Here is a 22,137-nt window from a genome sequence, read left to right as displayed (position 1 = left end):
TCATTAATCATTAATTATCATTTAATTAATAACTCTAGTTATTTTACTGTACTTATACATAATATCATTCTTTATAATCTTGTTTGTTCTCGGATGAAATAGTGCCGATGTGACGTGAATTATAACTCACTCACTCTCAAGGATGTATCCCATGTCCCGTTTGAATGAATGAATTTGCCACTGAAGTGCATAAGTCTTGCAACTGTGGAGTGTTCATTTCTCAGGATATATAAGATCTACTGCTGATAATTTTGGCCGATTACGTCGTTCCTTTTGCCAGTAGCATTATTGGCCTTCAACGACAGCGAAGGCTCCTGGAGTCATTCCGTTCATATGGGGACTGAAATTGAACTTAAAAATGTCACATATCACATCGAAATGGTTGAATTCTGGCGAAATCGGAGAAATGGTTCATCGGTGATCAGCCTATAGTGGTTGTAACTCTCGGTATCGTGTTATCTTCAAGATTAATATGGAGAAAAGCGTTTAAAACACGCAAAGAAAGCATGTCTTTCTACATTTAGAAAAAAATAAGAAAAAACAAACAAACAGGAAATAAAATACTCTACGGCACGGATTACTTCTGTAGGAAGATAGCAACGATACTACTCTACGGAGCTGAAATTTGGTAACACTTATAGTCAAATTCAACTGAAAGGATTCAGGTGACGTAGTTTTGCCTCTAACCAGGCTATCCTCGGTGAACTCGGGTGTTATCCAATGTATATCTATAGCGATATCAAAGTAACTAAGTTTCTGCTACACATGAATCAACAACGTTATCCTATACAGTGTTATTAGATGCTCAAAACCTATGACGATATGGGCAAAAATAGTTGGGTGTCAAGTGTAAGATCTGTTTTATTCCAAAACGTATTTTCACATGTATTCATTCATCACAACCTTCCAACAACGTATCAAAGATATAGCCTTCCAGACTTGACATCATGATATTTGCAGCTCAACGTTTTTCTGACACTATTCACAATTCAAATATGACCTTAAGCTGGAACCGTATATCACTGAATTCAAAAGCATACACTTAATAGAAACGTACTGCAAATTCCGATTTTCAAATATCAGTATGAAGATAAACAAATTTAGATGCTTAAAACATATCCCCACAGCAGCCTATAATTTTGTACACTGTAGTAATGCCTTGAAAGCTGGATACGAGAAATACTGCGAATGTGTTCGTGAAAAATATTTAGTACAACTTCGAAACGTGTATAGAGGTTCATTAACCTTAGAATCGATCTTCAAATAAAACTAGTCAGGTATTTATTTTTTCTGCTTTATTTCTGCATAATGTATTTCAAGCTGAATCCAGCTGACCTCTGTACATCGATTATATATCCTGTTAACAGTATTATAGGCTACTAGGCCGATATTACGCAAACAAACTCTTTGTATGTCTGTCTGTCAAAGATATGTTAGACAGCTTTATGCAAACCACGACAGACAATTCTCAAAAGCATTCATATTTAAATGAAATGCATTTTGAGAAGCGCTAAATTGTCCTATTTTCAACCACGCCGATATAAACCAATCACAGCGATCTAGATGTTCAAAACAAAGGCTGAAACATTATTCTGCATTGAGACAAAGACAAACCATTTAAACTCACCACTGTCACCTTTGATAACAAGGAAAGTCTCTTGTAGAGTGCATAAAATTGTAAAACAATGCCAATTCACTGTTTTAAAAATGTTCTGCTGATTTGCATGAATTAAAACAAATAAAACGTATCAATGGTATTGTGGAAAAGAGTTTAATAGCATCTGAAATCATCTTTGCTTGCATTTTCTGTTTACACATACCAATAAACGGTAGCAAAAGCGTAGCAACATTCAAGCAGTATTTGTATCACTTTCATATGTAGAAGAATTCTATAGGGTATTACATATATCACAGTCATATTGTCATACATTTCCAAAATGATAATTAAATTATTCATTTTTAACACCATGTTGAACATGCAGGAATTAGTGCAGGAAATAAGCCAACACACCAGGCAGGCATCTGTTAATTCAACCAGACCAGATGAGCAATATAATGAATCTGAGACATGTATTTACTAGGTCTCGCTGTTACAGTGATATTAGTATAAGTTGTCCACTGGTCACGAGGGGGCCATGGGCTCATGTACCCTCGAGGTTTGTTTATGTTCCTCTTGCCCGACACTACATAAATAGGTCATAGCTGAGTGTCGTAAAAATATTTTGTTATGAAATAGGTGGTACATTTTAGAGAACCCCAAATGGTTGATTTGATTTCTAATGACTCTAATTTCTAGATACATGGAGTTATTTCAGATGCTGCAGAAGCGCCATTAGTTGGATGATGTCATAAACATCTTACACATAAACAGGAAACATGAATGCAACAAAACATGCATGATTAAACGCTATAATTGCGATTCCCCCTGGAAGGATACTTCATTGTTTTTGAACTGTCCTATGAAGGTTTGAAATGCTTTGGCTTACAACTTCATTGTGTCTGATATTTTCCTGAAACCAACCCCTGTAGTTGACTGTTGGCATATTTACAGATCATTGTAATGAGACTGGAGTAACAACACCACGGGCAATAACAAATACACATATAATCTGGGTATTTATGTAACAAAATGCTTACACGAAAACGCTGAAACATGTAATCGTTACTGAGTATATTGATCTGTAACACACACACACAGAAGCATACGCAAAGAATGCGTGATGTCAGGATACACCAGTTCTGTTGTTTCTGCACATATGTACTTTGAATGAATAAAATACTAATAACGATTTTAGAATATGTTCGTATAGATTCTCACATACCGTTTCCAAAAGGAGCAGCATAATACATGATACTAATCAAATGGTCTATAGTCTAATCTCTTCTTGAAAATTTAAGAGCAGAGTTACTTATTCCTCGAATAATTTCACAGCCATACATTATTACAGTTTAAAATTTTTCAAAAAGAGTGGATAAAGGGGCTATAAACTGTCGGGTTAGAGAAAGTATACGCATGTAAATAGTATTTGACTGAAATAACATAGCAGAACATTATCTCCCTTCAAAACAGCACTCCTAATACATATGTATTTCATAGTATAGGTACTTCTGAGAAATACAAGGAACATTAACGTGGGAGGACTGTGGAAAGCTGACAGATAACGTGCTCTTTACTAAGCATGTTCGGCTTACTCAGTAATGATGGGTGTTTGGGGGTATATACTGGCGTGAGGCTGCTTTCAAAGACGTGCATTTATGTGACACCGGGACCATTAACGTGATAGAGATGACGTTCTTGAACACATGGTGTTACTATTCCTAGGCCAACAACAACAGCAACCAGCACTACATCATTAGACTTCATATTGCAGGGATCTCAAGGATTTGTTTCATGGCACCGTGATCACAATCCTCACTGAAAACATTTATGGTTGACTTACAGGGTAAGCCTTGACATTACGTTAAGCACATACATATGTGATTGTCTACACTGTTAGAGCAGGATCCATCTTCACGGAAATCAGAACTGTCATCAGCTGCACCGAGTGACAAGCTCGCCATCTCGAATAACGTTATAAGGACATTTGGGTGCCAGGGCGTGCATTCGTACAACTGGTGGGTATCTCAGTTTTAGAGGATGTCGGATGTGAGACAACTCAGCCTATGACAATGCCTACAAAATTCATTATTATGTGCTTGGAAATTGGTGGTGGTGGTGGGGGGGGGTTTCTTCAGGGACGTCATCGTTGTGAAATACGTATACCATTTAACGAAGCTGCACTTAGAACCGCCTACATGTATGATACATGTGCCTGCAATGCGGTTAATGTTTAGTATTTTAGCCAGGCATAGTTCACTACTTTCTTTTTCCCGACATTTTATAAATGGAACCCCTGTCAGTGGTAAGCTCATGATTTGTTTGATTTTTATTCCAAATTAAACTTTTCTTGGCTGGAGAACGTTGGAGGAGTGAAAACGTCCTCAGGTCTGTGATCCATATTCCACGCCTTGTTGCTCGTGTCCGGCTCTCTTTTGATAGGGGATGACCTCCAAACTATTCCGCATATTACGCCCACTATGATAAGTAGCAGGCACACTCCACCCACAGAAGCGCCAATAATAATCCCCTGTCCCTCGTGGTCGGTGCTTGTGGGGTCTTGGAGTTCTGGAAGTAGGCGTTTACACATTCAAGGCCAACATTGATCAAATTTAGAGTTTCCACACTAATGATATGGGTTAATGGTTTCAGAGTTACAAGCGCATATTTCTCCAGTTGAAAACAGTCATATCGAATCCTTAAATGCCAGCTTCAGCTAGATGTACGTCGGAACTGTTTCATATTTGAAATGTAGATACCTATGCGTATACGTAATTGTACACTTACCAGGGTTATATCTGTACTTAGAGTATAAGATCCTGAAACCTTTGTCGACTGTATGGGAATTCGACTTGAACTTCACGAACATCACAGAGCTTGAAGCCATTATACGTGGTTGACTGCTTCCACACCAGCGTGCAAGAGAGGGGGCACTGGAATCTGCGCCTAGAGGATTTCAAATACAATAACACAATAACCTTTTGGTCGAATTCGAATCACCCCAAACCAACTCCAAGATGAAATCATACTTCACAGCCACAGGCAAGCAACCTGTTCAAAACTATAAGGCGAATGATACAAGTTGACAAGCACGTACGTTAGATAACTATGAAACATTTTGGTCATTCAAAAAATGAACCTCTGTAAACCCAGACACAAACACCTTACGTTAACCCTTGATGTAGATGATAAGGATATGTTTGGTCTACCCAAACTCAATCACCCGTGTCATTAAGAAGTATGCACAACTGTATTAACTGGACAGGTTCCAACTGCAAATGAGTCGTGCCTTCCAAATGCCCCCACAAAGGATAAATGCCATCATCACTGCACATACAACATTTCGGAAAATGAATAGGTACTGACATACATGTGACAATAATCATACCATCAAACGCTTCCATGTAGTCATTTTGACAACCGTCAGATTTCTCCAGGCTTGAGAAGACAACTCCAATACCAACGTGATAACCCTCATCTCCTACGATCGTCCAAGTTGATTCGAAATTACTTGAATAAATAACGAAAGTTAGGTCAATGCATTCCTCACCAAATTGAAGTTGTTCAGAAACAGACTTTTCGTGGATATAAGACTTCACAAAAGTGGACATACTGGATGTCATTTTATTAATTCGATAGCAGTAAACAATAGCAATATGACGATGAGGCCACATATGTAAATTAGCTCTGCAAGATTGAATGATTTTATTACTCGCCTTTGCGATTGGTGTAGTGTATTGGACATGCTCAGTAGCGTACTATACAGGAATACATACCTTGGGTAATTGAATGGATAATTTGGGGATTCAAAGTATTCATAAAATCTGCCAGCTAAAAGAGTCGTCTTCCGTGAAGCTGAAACATAAACGTACATTAATTTTGTATCCTATCTGTAATCAGGTGGAAGCGTAATTATATCCACGCACATGCTGATTTCCATGCAATGTTTGTATTGCACTGCAGGTGAAACTGAGAATAAACAGAAGGTCATTTTGATGAAGTGATGTTCCTTTGTCTCTTTCCCTTAGTATAATTACATTTCAACATGGTGGCACAGAAATTCATTGATATTTTGGCGTCAGAGAATATGAGTTGTTATTTGCCATCAATTTAGCCACCTAGGCCTGCTCGTCGAATGTTTCTCAAAGTCATATTCTAACACCGACACAATATACATGGGAGAAACCAGCTGTTTTAATACTTAGCAATTCATTATGCAGACATGCATATTTTAATGGTGCGGATCTGTCCCTCTTGAATTCGAGTCCCATAATGCCCTGATTGTGCTATTCCTGGTTTGTTATCAACACGTTAAATTTTGTAAGCCACTATCCTTCAGAATCCGACTTAATGTAGCGTTCAAAGTAGTGCCAAACCTAACTCATTCACTAACAGCATTGAACACTGACGTACCACTAAAGTGACCCGCCTTGAGAACCATCCTTAACGTTCCATAGCTCGATACGTTGAAGTGGAACCTGGCGGTGATGACATTTCCTGAGCTGATGAAGTCGGCGTCTGTGTAACCACACGACCTCCCATGGGTTGTTGAAGTACTGTTGTCGTAATTACCTGATACAGGTAAAAATATACAAGTAATCTTTGAAAACGCTACACACACAGAGAGACACACACATATATGTATGTATGTATATATGTGTGTGTGTGTGTATGAGACAATGTATGAGTGATGATGAGTTACTATTGGCGTTTGATAAGAGTATGTGTAATTAGAGCTGATGTACAAGTTAGATTCATTTTGTGTTTTTCTGTTACCTTTCTTTAGTTTATGGAATGTCTTTATCAACTGCATATTGGTCTCGAAAGTTACAAACTGTACAAAATTATCGTTCATAAACGTACATACATGTATTCAGTCACTATCAGAACCAAACTATTGTCTTGCGTAACACCGCACTGCCTCCTTGACTCAACCAAAAATGTACTAGAGTTTGTACTTTACTAAGAAAAAAGTGAAATCCCAAATATGACATATGTTGTATCTGACCACTTTCTAAATGGCATCGTGTAATCATAGCTTTCGGTGCCGTGCCAATTTACACTCATCAGAGGGGTACACAAAGTACGCAGTCTCGACTACCAGTTGTCCGACTTTCATTTTTGTGGAAGTCGCGGTGGCTGAGCGGGCTAGGCGGCTCACTTTGTGTGCTGGCGATTAGGTGCCTGACTCTGAGGGTGCGGGTTCGAGTCCCGGATGGGACTCAACCCAAAAAGTAGTAGAATTTGTACTTTACTGAGAAAGTGAAATCCCAAATATGACATATAGTGAGTGCCTCCTTGCTAATCACACATGGCGGGCAGTTGGTATTGGACATAGTTGCAGACAGATCAGTGATTAGGTCGACTACTAGTGCTGGAGATGAACTTTAAACTCTTGAAGTCAACATCCGTTTGAAAGAATCTTACCGTCGTAAATTTCCAGGTAACTGACGTTGCATGATGAAGAAGACAAGTACTTTATACCACCAACATGAACCTGGATGGTCGTATTTGTCGGGGCATGTATGGTCCAAAGGCAGTCTTGGAGAATGTGACTACAAAACATTCAGCAATATATTGTTCTCACGCATAACTATACAGTGCCATAAGAATAAATTACAGTGGTGAACGAACAATATGAAATTGCATTTATTTTCAGATGTAACTTTCTCAAATGCGAAACAATGCTTCCATAAAACGCGGTATGTCCGTTTAGAAACTGACTCTGATTAGTTTTAACATTAATCAGCTTGTATCAGAACAACTTTCATTTCGTTATCTGTCCCTAAAGGCTGTCTCGGCAACTGCATATAAAAACAACACCAGCGCCATGCTTACGCTCATAGCTATCCAGGGATCAGGAACATCCATGACTAAACCGTGACATAACAAACTTCCTGTATTGTAATCAGTTGTATCAGATCAATTTCCGTTCAACATATCAAACATATCAAGGAAGCTATGAACTGTAAAATATACCATTAAGTCACAGAAACCATGGATTATATGAAATTTTACGGACCGATAGCAGCTAACACGGGAACTGATAAGTCCATAACTTGTTTTCACTTTCTGTAGAGGGCATTCGTGTGTGAAAGATGTCATAATTTTTAATATCTCAAGTGAACCCGACTAGTCAGTATATTCCAATAAGTCAAAACTCAATTAAGTAAGCGAGTTTAGTTTTATGCCGTAGTCAACACTATTCCAGCTATATGGTGGCGACCCCGGCCAACCGATTCCGCTAGCCGCACCTTACGACAAATATGGTTTACTAAAGATCAATTCTAACCCGGATCTTGACGGGTGTAAAGTAGCAGTAGTTTCGCGCAACATGAGCTTCACCTTCACAATGTGAGTTCATCATTTTTAAAGGTATAAGTACAAGTTATTATTACAATGCTTTACCTTTCAAATGACGCTGTCAGTGTTCTTTCCCTCTCCGTCGTGAGATGGACTGCACCGCCACAGAACCACGGCTCTGAAAGGAATTAACAATAACAAGGCCGTTTCATATATCTGAGTGAATATCAAAGTGTTATAACATATTATTATCTTTGGTTATTTCAGTGTCTTTCATTTCCAAGGTTACAATAAATTTCATACACTCACCATTCGTCGCAAAATATTTCAGTTTGATGCCACTGACATTATGTGCATCGAGCGCAACGAATCTAACTGTTATGTCAGGTCCAGTACTCTGCAGACTCGGCAATGTCTTGCCGCACCAAGAGAGGAGAAACTTATCAAACATCGAAGGCCCTGCAAAACATTCAGACAGTCGGAAAATGAAAATTACTTTTAGTTTCAAAGGCAGTGAGCGAACATGCTGTACTGCCGCTTTTAGCAATATCAAGGCGAAGAACATCTGCAATGGGCTTCAGACACTGTACCTATGTGAGGAACTGAACAGGGGACTTCGTCGTGACGAGCAAACGCTTTCACGCTTTTTGGTAGCTACAGTTGTTTAGCGTTAAGCGCTTCTATGGATGCAGTGTGGCCTAATCGGTTTTCACAACAGATATAAAATGACAGTCATACAACATGTCATAGATTATTTTCGAAAGGGTGGCGTCCACGTCCTGTATTAATCGGATTTATGTTTTTCTCATATAAATGTCATAGTTTTAACTACGTGAAAATTATCTGCATGATGTAATTGGTATGGGTAATTATAAACCCCAGAATTGATCACATTGTACTAAACTAGGGGCCAAAAGAAACGTCACCGAAATATAAACTAGTGTAAATTATCAGAATAATTGTAAGTCTGTTGAAAATAGCTAAACGAACTCAACACTTTTTACAATCGCTTTGATGATGATTTTTCTGCTGCGCTACAGACTGAGAAGGAGAGGATACCATCCTGTAACATAGAAAGCATATATATATAAGAGTGGACAGTGTTAAAAGTGTGCGGACCTGATGGAATACAAGGAAAGGTGTTGTAGTGATCCACTTACTCCTGTCTTCTGTAAGCTCTACCAACAATCGCTGAACACTCACACTATGTCAAAACTCTGCCAAAGAAGACAAAGTTCAGGCTATCAAATTACTATAGACCTGCTGCCTTGACCAGCCTAGCCATGAAATGTTTTGAGCGACTAATACTCCCATATCTTAAAGCTTCGAAGGGACATCAGAAAGACAGCGGACCCCTTACGGTGTGCTTACCGTGCATATCGGGGCGGAGATCACGGTACTGTACAAAGTATACAATCACTTCGAACGACCAAACTCGTTCGTTAGTGTGCTATTCTCATCCACCTTCAACACTATACAACCGCACCTCCTGATCCAGAAACTTATTAACACAAACGTCAACTCCAAACGCATCTTATGGACATAGGACTTCCTAAAAGAACGCCAGCAGTTTGTGCGAGTGAATAACGTCCACTCATCCATGTTAACTACTAACACTGGCGCCCCGCAGGGTTGTGTGATGTCCCCAGTTGATTTGTTTGATTGGCATTATTAGAAGCTGATAAGTGATAAGAGGGTAAGATTCTTTATGGATAACAACTTCTTTATTACATATGATGCGACGTTTCGGTATGGATCCTTATACCGTTGTCAAGCAAGAGTGGAGTAATACATCAGAGAACAGACTTATATACATGGACAGGGATAAAGTAATAACAACATGTAGGTATGATATACAGACTTACATACATTGACAGGGATAAAGTAAGAACAACATGTAGGTATGATATATGTTCTGTGATGTATTACTCCACTCTTGCTTGACAACGGTATAAGGATCCATACCGAAACGTCGCATCATATGTAATAAAGAAGTTGTTATCCATAAAGAATCTTACCCTCTTATGATGTCCCCAGTGTTATTCACCTCGTGCACGAATGACTGCACTGCTCAGCAACCCGACTACTCCCTCGTCAAATTCGGTGATGACGCCTCTCTTGTTGCTCTAATCACTGATACCGAGGACTACTACCGAACAGAAATATCAGACTTCTCAGACTGGTGTGAGAGACACTACCTAAGGTTGAATGTATCCAAAATTAGAGAGATGGCAACAGACTTTCGCATGAAGACAGAGGCATTACATCCCGTGCCAGTATATGGTACAGTAGTTGAGAGCGTAACGGAGTACGAGTATCTGGGCATTATCCAAGACAATAAGCTCAACTGGAACGCCAACATCATCGCATTGTATAATAAGTGCTAGCGAAAACTGTTTCTTATGCGCAAGCTCAGATCTTTCCAAGTGGAGATCAGGATAATGCTCTCATACTGCAGGTGCTTCATACAAAGTGTCCTGACAATCCTTATACAGGTCCGGTATGGCTCCCTATCAGTCCAAAACAGGAACAAGCTGCACAAGACCCGGAACTCCAGCAGCAAGATTGCCGGGACACATGTACCCAGGCTAGACGACATCTACCACAAGGGGTTCTCTCCCTCGCTAGCAAAGTGGCAGAGGATTGAACACACGTCCTCAACATGAGATATGTCCTTCTGCCATCCGGCCTCGGATATCAAGTCTCAAAACTAAAAACTAAACGTGCAAAATGTTCTTTTATCCCTGTCAGTGAAGCCGTTTTAAATGACTCTACAGACTAACATTTAGCTACCTATCAGTGTCAGATATCTGGAACCTATTAATGTATATCTTGTCATAATTGTTTTTATTTTTTTGTGTGTGTTTTAGTATCATGTGTGTTTCATTGTGTCTGTTACATGTAAAACAAATTCCCTTCAGGGTAATAGAGCAATATCATTACATTATTGTTATAAAAACCACATAGCTCGAACATACCATTTCTATTCCCAGTAAACATTTGCACATGCATTTCGTATTTTGTTAAAAAAGACGAATTTACACGAATAAAACGGAAACTGTGCACAAAGTTACTCATATCAAATTAGGGTATGAAAGGTAACGAAGCTTTTTCTCTTCTCTTACATCATTTTGATCGAACAACAACCAGGAACATGCCTTGTTTAACACCAGAGCAAAAGGAAAGAGCATTCGGAATGTTACAGATGGGACGGCCACAAGAGCATGTGGATAGGACCATGAGACGCTGCAAATCCACAATCGGATGACTTGTCACATGTCTACGACAGACTGGCAGTACTGCAGACAGACCAAAGAGTGTAAGACTGAAGGTCCGGTATTTTTCTGTGTTGCGTTTGAGAAATAGATACGTCACTGTGACGTCATTAAGAGCCAACAGTATTGGACATCCAGTCAGCAGACTGAGTGTGAAAAGACGACTCTGCATTCATGGTCTCTGTGCCCATAGACCTTTCAAGGGCATGACGTTACGTGCTAGACCGAGATGAACCAGGACTGTGCCACATTGATAGCAGCGAAAGTGGCGAAGAGTAAGCTTTGGTGACGAAAACAAGTTCCAGCTCTGCAAGATCTGTCTCCTATTGAGCACCTTTGGCAATACCTGGTACGTCGTATTCGGAAACGCCAAAATCAGCCATTGACGAGGAACACTTTGGCAGCTGCTCAGCTAAACGAATGGCGTGGGTGGCCACACCCAGCACTGAACAATGTGTGCTGCCCAGAAAGTTGTCTTCTCTCATGTCGATTCTGCATTGGTGATCGATTATAGGATAATTCATCCCAGTGTCATTCATGTGATCTTAGATCACGAGTTGCGTCGTTTTTTGTTGTTTTTGTTGTTGTTATCCATTAGATACTGTTGATGAATGGTTGGTATTTTGCAATAAATCATTTGATGTTACCACATTTAGCTTAAGTTTTGTTTTAGATAAAAAAATATATTTGTCGGCGTTTCTTTTGGACGCTAGTTTAAAGTCCGTGTGTCGTAATAGTAATGACAACAGTTACCTACCATCGTAAATAAGGCCAAGATTTCGACCGCAGTGTCTATCGAAAACAGGATCATACGGAATGTCTGAATCAATTACGTCAATCCGAACCGTCATGTTTCGGTCTGAGGCCTTTATTATCCAGACACAATCGGCGTTGCTGCAACAAACAGCGAGTACACGAAAAACTGTACAGCAGGTTAATATACAACGGCAGCACAAAGTGCCTAGTACGATTTCAGATGTATACGTTTGTGTTTGTGATAAAACAAGAATCAGGTGCTGATAAAACAAGAATAAGGAAAATCACAGCTTCATAGCAGTCCGATACGCATTGAGGACTCTAAATTGCGGAGTCCAAGACTCTACAACTTCCTGGGCAATGAAATATGCGTCAACATACCTTAAAATAGACATATTTATGGTCTATGCTCAATCTAGATAAAACATGCTACAGTTTGGAAAAACAGTACATGCAGTATCAAAGAGAGTGAAAAAAGTCACAGTGAAAAAAAGAAAGTTATCAAAAGTTATATGCAGAAAATGCAAGTGTTGTGCACAAAATTAAAATAGTCACAGTACTCTTGGAATAGTTGTGTTTTGTCAAAGCGTAATGGCGTTTGCAGAATAGACTGTGTTGTAATTACTTTGTAAGATGAAAAGGTAACGACATCTGAACTTACCTTGAAGAAAGCACAGGATATCCTGGGGAACTGAGGAATTTTGGATGTGTGGATGCAGTGATAAATCTGGGCCCACAATTCTCTGATTGGTCAGGTACCACTGAAACGTTGATACAAGTGCAAACATGTGACTCGAATATATATATATATAATGTTAAGAATTCAACGGAGTCCTTAAACTGAACATGAACATGTTGTGTATAAACATTCCAAACGTATTATTACTGTTCTTTCAACGCAAGAAAAACTCTGTCTTGAAAAACAAGAGAAAGTGAAGTACATAAAAGAAAACCCTTCCCTGATTTGGGGAAGATGCTTTACACAGTGCTGTGATTGAGACATCCAAACATTTTGTACATGTTGCCAATATACACATTTAGTCTATTATCACAGTGCCACACATTTCAGCAGGGGAGTGAGGACAAGCCTATGGAATATCGCAATTGAGGATGATAAAACAGCCACATTCCCAGGCTAAAGATACACATCAACAAGACTGGCCAGAGACGTCTTCACTGACAGCATCAACACCGTTGGATCACACTGATGAACCGACTGCGACCCGTCAACCATTTCGGAGCATGCCATGAAAACGTCAACATCGACTGCATCGTCTACGTGGACTTTGACCTTTTATCATTTGGGTACGATATGTGGGGTGTTTTGGCATTTGGCAGCATTTATACATAATGCTATACATGTAAGTCATGATCAAAACACTTAACGAAATATAGTATCGTTGTTTTGGAAATTAGTCACAAAGCACATGGTGTGTGCTTTCTTTTGCGTACCAGTGTATTAGTTGATGTGCGTCACTTTTGATGATACCTCTCAACTTACCTCGTCGTGTGGAATGGGAAACGACAACTTGGAATCCCGCCCCGCTAGTATTGCTATTAGACTTGAATACCAGTTTCATGGTCCTTCCGTCTGAGTAGTAGGGGCCGACCGGAGAAACTGATGAATTTCCACAAAACTTGCCAACAGGATAATTAGGTCCATTATTCCCTAGGACCGACAGACTAAGATTCAGATAACGTACTTGGTGAAACGTATGAGGAACAAAACTATGTGATAAGGGAGAAATATATACTCACATGCAAATGTAACGCAAGTCAAGCATATAGTATATATGTATGTAATTTTCAGCACGGAAAACAACATGAGATAAGACATTTCATTGGCTACCAAGACTCATGACATCATTAAGTTTTCGAGACGTAAAGGGGTTCACAAGAGCGGATCTCGCTGGTGTTGACGGGTAATGTGACGTACTTGTCGAGCGATGGTGACACTAGGACGACTACTATGAGGAAGGTGTCTGTGTGGTCTGTGTGGCGTTGTATCGATTCTGTATACAATGTAATCGGTTTATGTCGAAATAACGGGCAACCTCTGGGACAGACACACCAGCTTCCAAACATCCGGTAGCCTGGTTTCTTGCAATTTGAGTTAAGCTTGGCATTTTAATTTTGAACAATGAGTGATAAACCCATTTATGAGCACAGTCGTATACCTATTAATGGTGGTGACAATCCGTGCATGTTCGAATTCACGAGATGTGTGTGTATAATCGTTCTGGCGATTCCTTTTGTTTGTGTTTTTACTCGGGACTTCCAAAACGCAACAAAAAGCATTCATAACACCAAGCTTCACTATATGCAGAATCCCATATCAGATTTATGAGCTTCTTTCCTATTTGAATAAAAATTACGATTCTTATGTGAGTATAGATGATGTAATATTGGAGAAAACGAACATAATATAAAATGTTATAGATCTAGTTATGTATATTTGATAAATCGTGGTTCCCTGCGGAAACAGGTTCATGCCGAACATTTTAGGAAGGAATCTGGAATAATCAGTGATGTTAAAAGTGAGTAAATATTCAGACATATAAACAACAAACATAACAGGCTGTGACCAGCTTTTCCAGTGGAGGTAATATGTGGCACACTGAGTGACCGACATATTAGGGATACAAGTGGAAGGTAGCATGTCACATCCCTCATTAGGGTCCGTTTTGGGCGGCTTGTACAAACAAGTGTTGTAGGCTTGAATTCTGAACAGTATTAAACCAACCCATTGTACATGTGGGCCTCCTTTCACAACACATTTTAGTCAACCATGAATGATTGGTTATGACACAATAATGTCAAGTTCTAAAAACTACAAGCATGAAGATTGTTTGTAACGTTAAGATCATGATCACATACCTCCATAAAGGGATACAGAGTCACCTTCGCATTGTGGGTAGACTCCTCCTATATCCGCATGGACGACATCAAGTCTCAAGTTTGGTGTGGCCATCGTGTCGACGATGAATATTACACATTTCAGGTTACTGAAGGATTGTAAAGACAAGTCAGCATCAATCGAAGAATGAAATCACAAATACGACAAGGACCTGAGTAATTGCACCATGCATTTATAGATCGTCATACACATGACATTAAAATCCATTACATTGTTGTTATACTTTTACATGGGAAAAGTGACTGTGCTTGAAATAAAGATGTCTAAATATTATGCTTTAAGATAACAACGTACCATCTGATAATTCGTGTGATGATCTTTTTCATAAATTCATTGACATTCATTTATCCCAGCCCGTTTGCTTCCTATCAAGAAGTATAAAATGAACTCTTGGCCGCCAAATCTGCATGACAAACATTCCTCTCCGGTAACAACCATGAGAGAGCACACTATCTCGCTTTAACATACCTGTCATAGGACTCAGGGTATCCAGGAGAATGAATATAAACGGGATCGTCACCTACGTAATATGTCCTGTTACAGTTGCTTTCTGTAACAAAGACGCTAACATGTTAACACCAGATCTTCTCATTTGAAAATGAAAAAAAGTGATAGAGATGTCAGAAATATAAAATATCATATCTGTAATAAGGTTGGTTGAAGAATATGGCATTGTGGATTTGAAAAAAATATGCTGTCGCTGATAGAATAGTAGCAGTACGATGCTACTTGGCTTCGAGTACCGCATTTGATAAAAGTATGTGCTTTCTCTGTACTAAAGCCGTTTAACCAATGGAAAAGAAACTTGATCACTTTTGTCACTTGTCTTCTTTGCAAATTCATTTACAGTTTCAGGACGCAAAACACGTTACTTCTACAGTGTATCTGATGAATACATGTGGGAGAGTAAATAGTTTAAATGTGACTACAGCATCTGGTTTAACGTACCTTTTACTGTTGTATACTTCAACTGTACACCCTCACTGGTCAGTTTCTCAAACACCACCGACAGTGTGTTACCCGAGCTGTAGTATGTCCCGTCCACGGTTGAACATAATTCACCAGGAAACGGAGCACCTAAAGTACAATGAGTTGGTTATGCATTTGCATCCAGTGTCGATGCAATGACAAAAAAAAAAAATACAAAAAACAAAAATGAACGTGTATCCAATTTCGGTTGTCCAACTAATTAAAAATATCCTTATAACGTGATACAGGGATCTTACCAAACGTTATCAGTTTTGATTTTTTAAAATATATCATCGTCACCATATAAAATACCAGTCTATTCCAGACCGCATTACCTTCTGTTGTATTTCCGTCATAAACACGAACGACATCATGATGGCACTCAGAGGAAATTTCCCCCAAATCGCCTTCCTTTGAGAAAATATTGGTCACTTTGACAGTATCATTCTCGTTTTGCGCTTTTATGATCCACGTGCACTTTTGATTACTGAAACAAAAGTATAAACCTCACACGTGGGTCGAATAGATACGTAAGATGCCATTAGAATAATAAGGTAGCAGTGTTTCATTGACTGTGGTAAAATGAGAATAAACACCAAATATAATTAAAAGAGAAGGCTGGAAGCATGGCTACTGCGTGAAGATGGCATCGTTGACAAGATGAATTTGGTCGTTTAGATAAATTGAAGCTTGACGTTTGAGTATGGTTTCAATTAAAACTAACGTAAAACAGAAATGGTAACAATACGATGTGTTTGACTTACGAATAGTAGGAGGTGGTTAAATCAGCGGAAGTGATGTTTTCTTCCTGGGATGTTGCCGTTAGGTTCCCATCACATCCTGCAATATTAAAGGTTATTGAAACTGTTATTACTGTTTATATCCAGGGATAATCTACAACAGGGATAGGTCACTCGCTTGCTTTGTTTACCATTTGTACCAATTAGTGTGTGCCTTGTCATGCTCCAACGCATAAAGTGACTTCCCAGTGCAACTTCAGCTGTGTTTAACAGAACTTCAGCCAGTTAATTGTATCAGTCGGAATTTTACAAAGAATGAATGAATTAATTATAGTAAGAATTAAGAGTAAGAATTATGTGAATGAATGAAAGAAACAAAGAAAAAGAATAAAAGAAAGAAGTACATATACCGAAGCCTTCAAACACACACACACACACACACACACACACACACACACACACACAAACATGTTAAAGAACGAAAAAGTATCGCGATAACATCAGCTGTCCTTTTTAAAAAAATCTATTTTGATACATTTTTGTTTACATTAATAACTAATTCAGATATCTTATTGCATGTGGGGAATGGGATGGGCATTAACAAAATGTTAACTGACACTGTCACACTGCCCTCAAAACAAAGTGTAACACTGTCACAAAGCATTCTAAGCACCTTTCCAAGTTTGTCAAATAAATAGATCAACAATAAAGAAAGAAGTTATGGACTTATAACTCCAAGCATCACAAGCATCAATGGCGAATAAGATCAGATCGGCGATATGTCATATTTTCCACACACCTCAAATACACCCTGACATTTTGTTTCAGATTATGAAACTATCACTATTACTTGCAAACACATTTTACCTCATAGTATATTCCCCTCATGAGAATTAAAGATGCATGTGAAAAATGGTTTTGAAGTAATAACTAGAAACACTCAAACAACGGCGTGTAGCATTTCAATGGCGGATGGGAACAGATTAGCGAAATGTCACATTTTCCACACACCTCAATTACACTCCAACAATTGGTTAAGTAATAAAACTATTACTTGCAAATACCTTTAAATTAAAGGTATGTTTTCCTTCTAAAAATAAACGAATGTGTGAAAGAAGTTTCTATCAGCTCAATTTAGTCTATCTTCGAGGTGAATAGAAGCCAGTGAACTAAAACATACCGACTTCAAACTAATCTACTGTCCTATTACGGACACTAATACCAATTATTTGACTTGAACCGAAGTGACAAAATAGTTAACTTATCTTCTACATGTAGGATTTCAGTTGTTGCAACAGCAAACTTAATCAGCTGTTGAAAAAAACCCGGGTTCATTCTTAAATACTACCACCATACTGGCTACACTGGTTACATAACGACCCGAGACATACGTTCAGGGGCTTTTCATGGAGTTTCTTCTCTCTCTATATATATAGTCTCCCTGATATATCTAACAACATTACCGTAGAATGCTAGATTATAAGTAAGAAATATGAGTATGGCAGCCATGACCCAATCTGACGAAAGAACCAAGCATGTCATGACAGAGTCTTATTTCATGGTTTAATTATCGAATAGTGCTACATCAGGAACAAGCTTTATCTGTCGAAGGTATACTCACTTTCAACGTCAGTGACGTTCAGCAGAAAGCCCATTCCACCAGTTGCAGGCCCAGTGAGCAGGTTTATGTACATGGTGGGTCCATTGCTTATGATACTGCCTGTTTTCGGTACACTGCCACACAACCGCAGCAGCATTTTACTTGAACTATCTGGTCCTTATCACAAAAATAGCATTGCAATGAAATGAAGTCAGTCATTTATATTCACTACCATTGCTACGTTTGCCTTTCTCCGAGGCCACTGTCATTGGATCCAGAACAATATCTTCTGGAATACCGGACAACAGTTCTAATTTCACAGCTGAAGCTAACGCCATATCAATGGCTCTTAAATATATTCAAAGACACCCTAAACATAAACAGTATATAATCTATTCAGACCCTCTTTCTTGCCTCCAGACTCTTAAAATATTTCTTGCAAACACCCACTTTTAATTGAAATTATTGAATTGTATAATGATCTTGCAACTGGCCAATGCGGCATCGTCTTTTGTTGGTTACCCAGCCACGTTGACATTTCCGGAACACAATGGCCGATATTGCTCCTGATGCAGCACGCAACAAATCTATGACACCACTTCTTATTCCATACTCTGATTACAAAGCTGGTATTAGATCTTACATCCGTGATCTTATGCAAAAGAAGTGAGACACCCAAGTTGGTATAAAAAAGAAATTACATGAAGTGAAACCCTGTATTGGTTACACCTAATTGGGTTGTCAGTCCAGATTTGAAGAGTTTATTTTACGACGATGCCGTATTGGCCATACACGATATACTCATGCATACCTATTAGAAGGTGAGGATCCTTCGTTTTGTATCCTTTGAGATGAGAGAATCACGGTCAAGCAGATCCTGCTTGATTTATTCATTTTCAATACATCAATGTCAAAACTGTTAAGGATCTTTTTACCACTGTTAGTACACATTTAATTATTTGTTTTTAAAAAGAAATTGATTTCATTGATGAATTTTGATTAATATATATGTTCTGTAGATAGATCTATTTTTATGACTGGTAGTTAGATTAGTAACTAGAATTGTTAGAGGCTGTAACCTCAAAGGGAGTTGAAGTATTGTAAAATTATTGTCCTCCTGAAAGGGTATGTAAGTCCCAAAACGTTCAAAGTCAATGTAAACTTACCAGGATTTTTGTTTTGTTATTATTTTAATTTTGGCTAAAATGTCTTACAATCGACAGCGGCTGAGGGGATGATGTAAATCCAACCAGGGTACATGCAGATAGCAAAGGTACTGTAAGTCACCATGGTCCCTAGTGTGGTGATGTACCTTCTGTTGTTGGAGTTCTATAGCCTGTTTTATGTATTGTATTGTCCATATAATGATATCAGTTTTAACTTTCCAGGCTAGTTTTAATGCCAATTGTGATATTCTAGTTGCTTTACTTGCCTTTGTTGACAGGTTTTAAAATATACAAATAGTCCTTTTCATTGATAAATGTTGTCGTCACGATATGGCTGAAATATTGCCAATGTGACGGTAAAGATTAACTCACTCACCCACTATTGTCCGAGAGAATGTATTGTATTAAATCATGTCGGCGAGTCAACAATACATGCATAAAATTCTACGTTTGGGATATGGTCTAAAAATTTATAAATATGTAAAAGAAATCACTAGAGCTTGTTTCTATGCGATAATATGCATCAAAGTACCACCTTCAAAAAGAATGGGTTCGCCATAGTGCCTCATATCTGCAAAAATGCTTTTCTGCGTCATGATTAACAACCAGTGTATCTATTGGAGGATGCTCTTTGGTGCGCATTAAGTAGGATGAACATATCAATACTTCGCAGACATTTTGTGTTTTCGAAGAAAATTGACTTTGTTATGGGAAAACTATGAAATAGTGCAACATGATCACGCCGAAGACCCGGGTTCGACTATTCACATGGGTACAATTTGTGAAGCCCATTTCCAGTGGCTTTTAGGTGTTGCTGGAATAGTGCTAAAAGTGGCGTAAAACTAAACTCACTCAATCAAGCAGCCTGATTTAATAGATATCATGAAAGTAACTAGAATACATATGTCCTGGTCTACTTCCATAGTGTTACAAACGTGACCGTGACATGAATGTCTCTTTTTTGTAGACCTTCCATACAACATACAACCTCGACAGATTTATGAAAACTAACTAGATACTAATTTCTGTTTTTGTCTCGCGACATTGATGTTTCTCGAAAACAATCATAATATATTCACACAAGATCTCTTCTCTGGACCTGATATACTATCAGATTATCATTTTAGTTACCACATGGATCAGTCCATGTCTCTGTTGAGAACTGTATTACATTTCAACATTCTTGCAGTATCTTTAGTCCAAGCAAAATCAATGTTACAACACTTGTAAACGGTATGCTTACCATCATAGAAGGACAGAATGCCAGTGCGACAATAATACGATTTTTCCAAGGATGCGTAATAGTTTATGCCCACAAGATGTTCCGGTGACGATGCATGAATCCTCCACACGCAAGCTACATGACTGAAAGAACACGTTATAGGAGAAATAGCCAACACGTGGATCGAATTTAAACATGCATATTCCACATAAAGTCTGTGAGTAAGAAAGTCGCCTTTCTATCGTTATTCATTGCATTATTTCTGATTTATTGGCGAGAACGTATTAATTTAGGCTGACGATGCTGTGGATTTGATTTTACAATTGAGTGTAAGTCCGTATTTCATTTCATAAGATACAATGCCTTGCACAAGCTGTTTTTCACACGCAAGTGTCACTTTTCCAGGTTCTTACAGAGCACATGGGGTCAGAACCAGTGCCGAGCAGATGCTCTGTACCTATCTCTCAGACGACAGAGACGGTTCCCTTGCCACCAATAACAAAGGAAACATTAAAGAAGAAATCTTTTGAGACTTGTTTGCAGCTGCAGCCTCACCTGCTATACGAGGTCGGATATCCCGGAGATGTAACGGTTTCCATAACGCTGGAAAGATGGATGTCCTTAAAGCATTCATCTGAATAAAAATTAAGATGACACATTTTGAGTTGGTTCAGTAACCTACCCATGCCTACTGCACGCAGAAGCATGATTAGAACTGGGGTGACCCAGGAATTCGCATCAATGACTAGTTGTATCCAAAAGGCTAGGTGATGTAACTGGCCGTGGGCACGTAAGATGGTATTGCTTTGCTCGCCAGTGACCACTTCGCGCTCATTGTAATGTTATCGGATACGTTTGACAAAGCTGATAAATTTTGTCATGTGGATGTGTGTCATATGTATGACGGGAGGACTTAGGGGTGCCTTAGAGATTGTCGGTCGATATCCAAAAACTGAGCTCGCTGTGAGCTTAAAATGTACACAGTGGATAGAATTGGTCACCGTCAAACCAAGCTAGTCATAACAAGGGACCAACGTTATTGGGAGGTCAGACTTTGCTGACACACGCCATCCTGCGCAGAGCGATGTTCAGGATGTCTGTCACGGGATCTTCTTTTCCAGACACGAATTTTACAGATCGCCATATTGCAGGAATGTTACTGAGTGAGGTGTTAAACCGCAAACAAAGAAAGTGAAATGTTCACAAGCCTGATAAGACTTCGAAAATTTCATAATAATGAATAATTTCTCTTGTCCCAAATACCTCCGGAATAATACAATAAAGGCACTTTTAGGTTATGTTAATGATCATACTGTTCGATAATGATTATTAAAAGGGTTGATAATTATTACGATAATCACGTTCTATTATGAACAGTGTGCCCCTGACATCTACGTTTTGTCAGCTGTCTGCCCTATCAATATATGTCGACTTACTTGTACCTGTGGAAAGTACTGGAGACAGAATACCCAAGAGCAGGACCACGGTGATTCGTGATACCGTCGTATGTATCATTGTCAACTCTACCCGCCGCACGAAGACACGTAGTTGTTTTCCTCTTATATAGAGTTGTTCATGGGCGAAATCTATGC

The 22,137-nt window shown here is 38.8% G+C and overlaps 1 protein-coding gene across 2 annotated transcripts; it reads right to left on the bottom strand.

Annotated features, from left to right (window-relative positions):
- Positions 1-1,757: 1,757 nt before the first annotated feature.
- LOC137276765 (cubilin-like) lies at positions 1,758-22,137 on the bottom strand. Of its 2 annotated transcripts, none has more exons than XM_067808404.1 (20): positions 21,982-22,137; positions 21,101-21,179; positions 20,567-20,688; positions 18,179-18,334; positions 16,582-16,657; positions 16,153-16,304; positions 15,797-15,925; positions 15,317-15,398; positions 14,809-14,936; positions 13,433-13,600; positions 12,593-12,692; positions 11,933-12,069; positions 8,210-8,359; positions 8,006-8,078; positions 7,025-7,152; positions 6,011-6,169; positions 5,374-5,452; positions 4,986-5,107; positions 4,385-4,543; positions 1,758-4,165 (listed from the first exon to the last, which is right to left on the bottom strand). In XM_067808404.1, exons 1-20 carry the CDS (start codon positions 22,058-22,060, stop codon positions 3,927-3,929), a joined length of 2,517 nt encoding a protein of 838 aa, XP_067664505.1. In that variant the 5' UTR covers positions 22,061-22,137; the 3' UTR covers positions 1,758-3,926. The 2 variants fall into 2 exon arrangements, with proteins under 2 accessions (XP_067664505.1, XP_067664506.1); XM_067808405.1 differs by having other exon boundaries at positions 21,988-22,137.

This window comes from Haliotis asinina, chromosome 3, assembly GCF_037392515.1.
Source record: "Haliotis asinina isolate JCU_RB_2024 chromosome 3, JCU_Hal_asi_v2, whole genome shotgun sequence".
Lineage (NCBI taxonomy): Eukaryota > Metazoa > Mollusca > Gastropoda > Lepetellida > Haliotidae > Haliotis > Haliotis asinina.
This window is presented reverse-complemented; position numbering and strand designations above follow the sequence as displayed.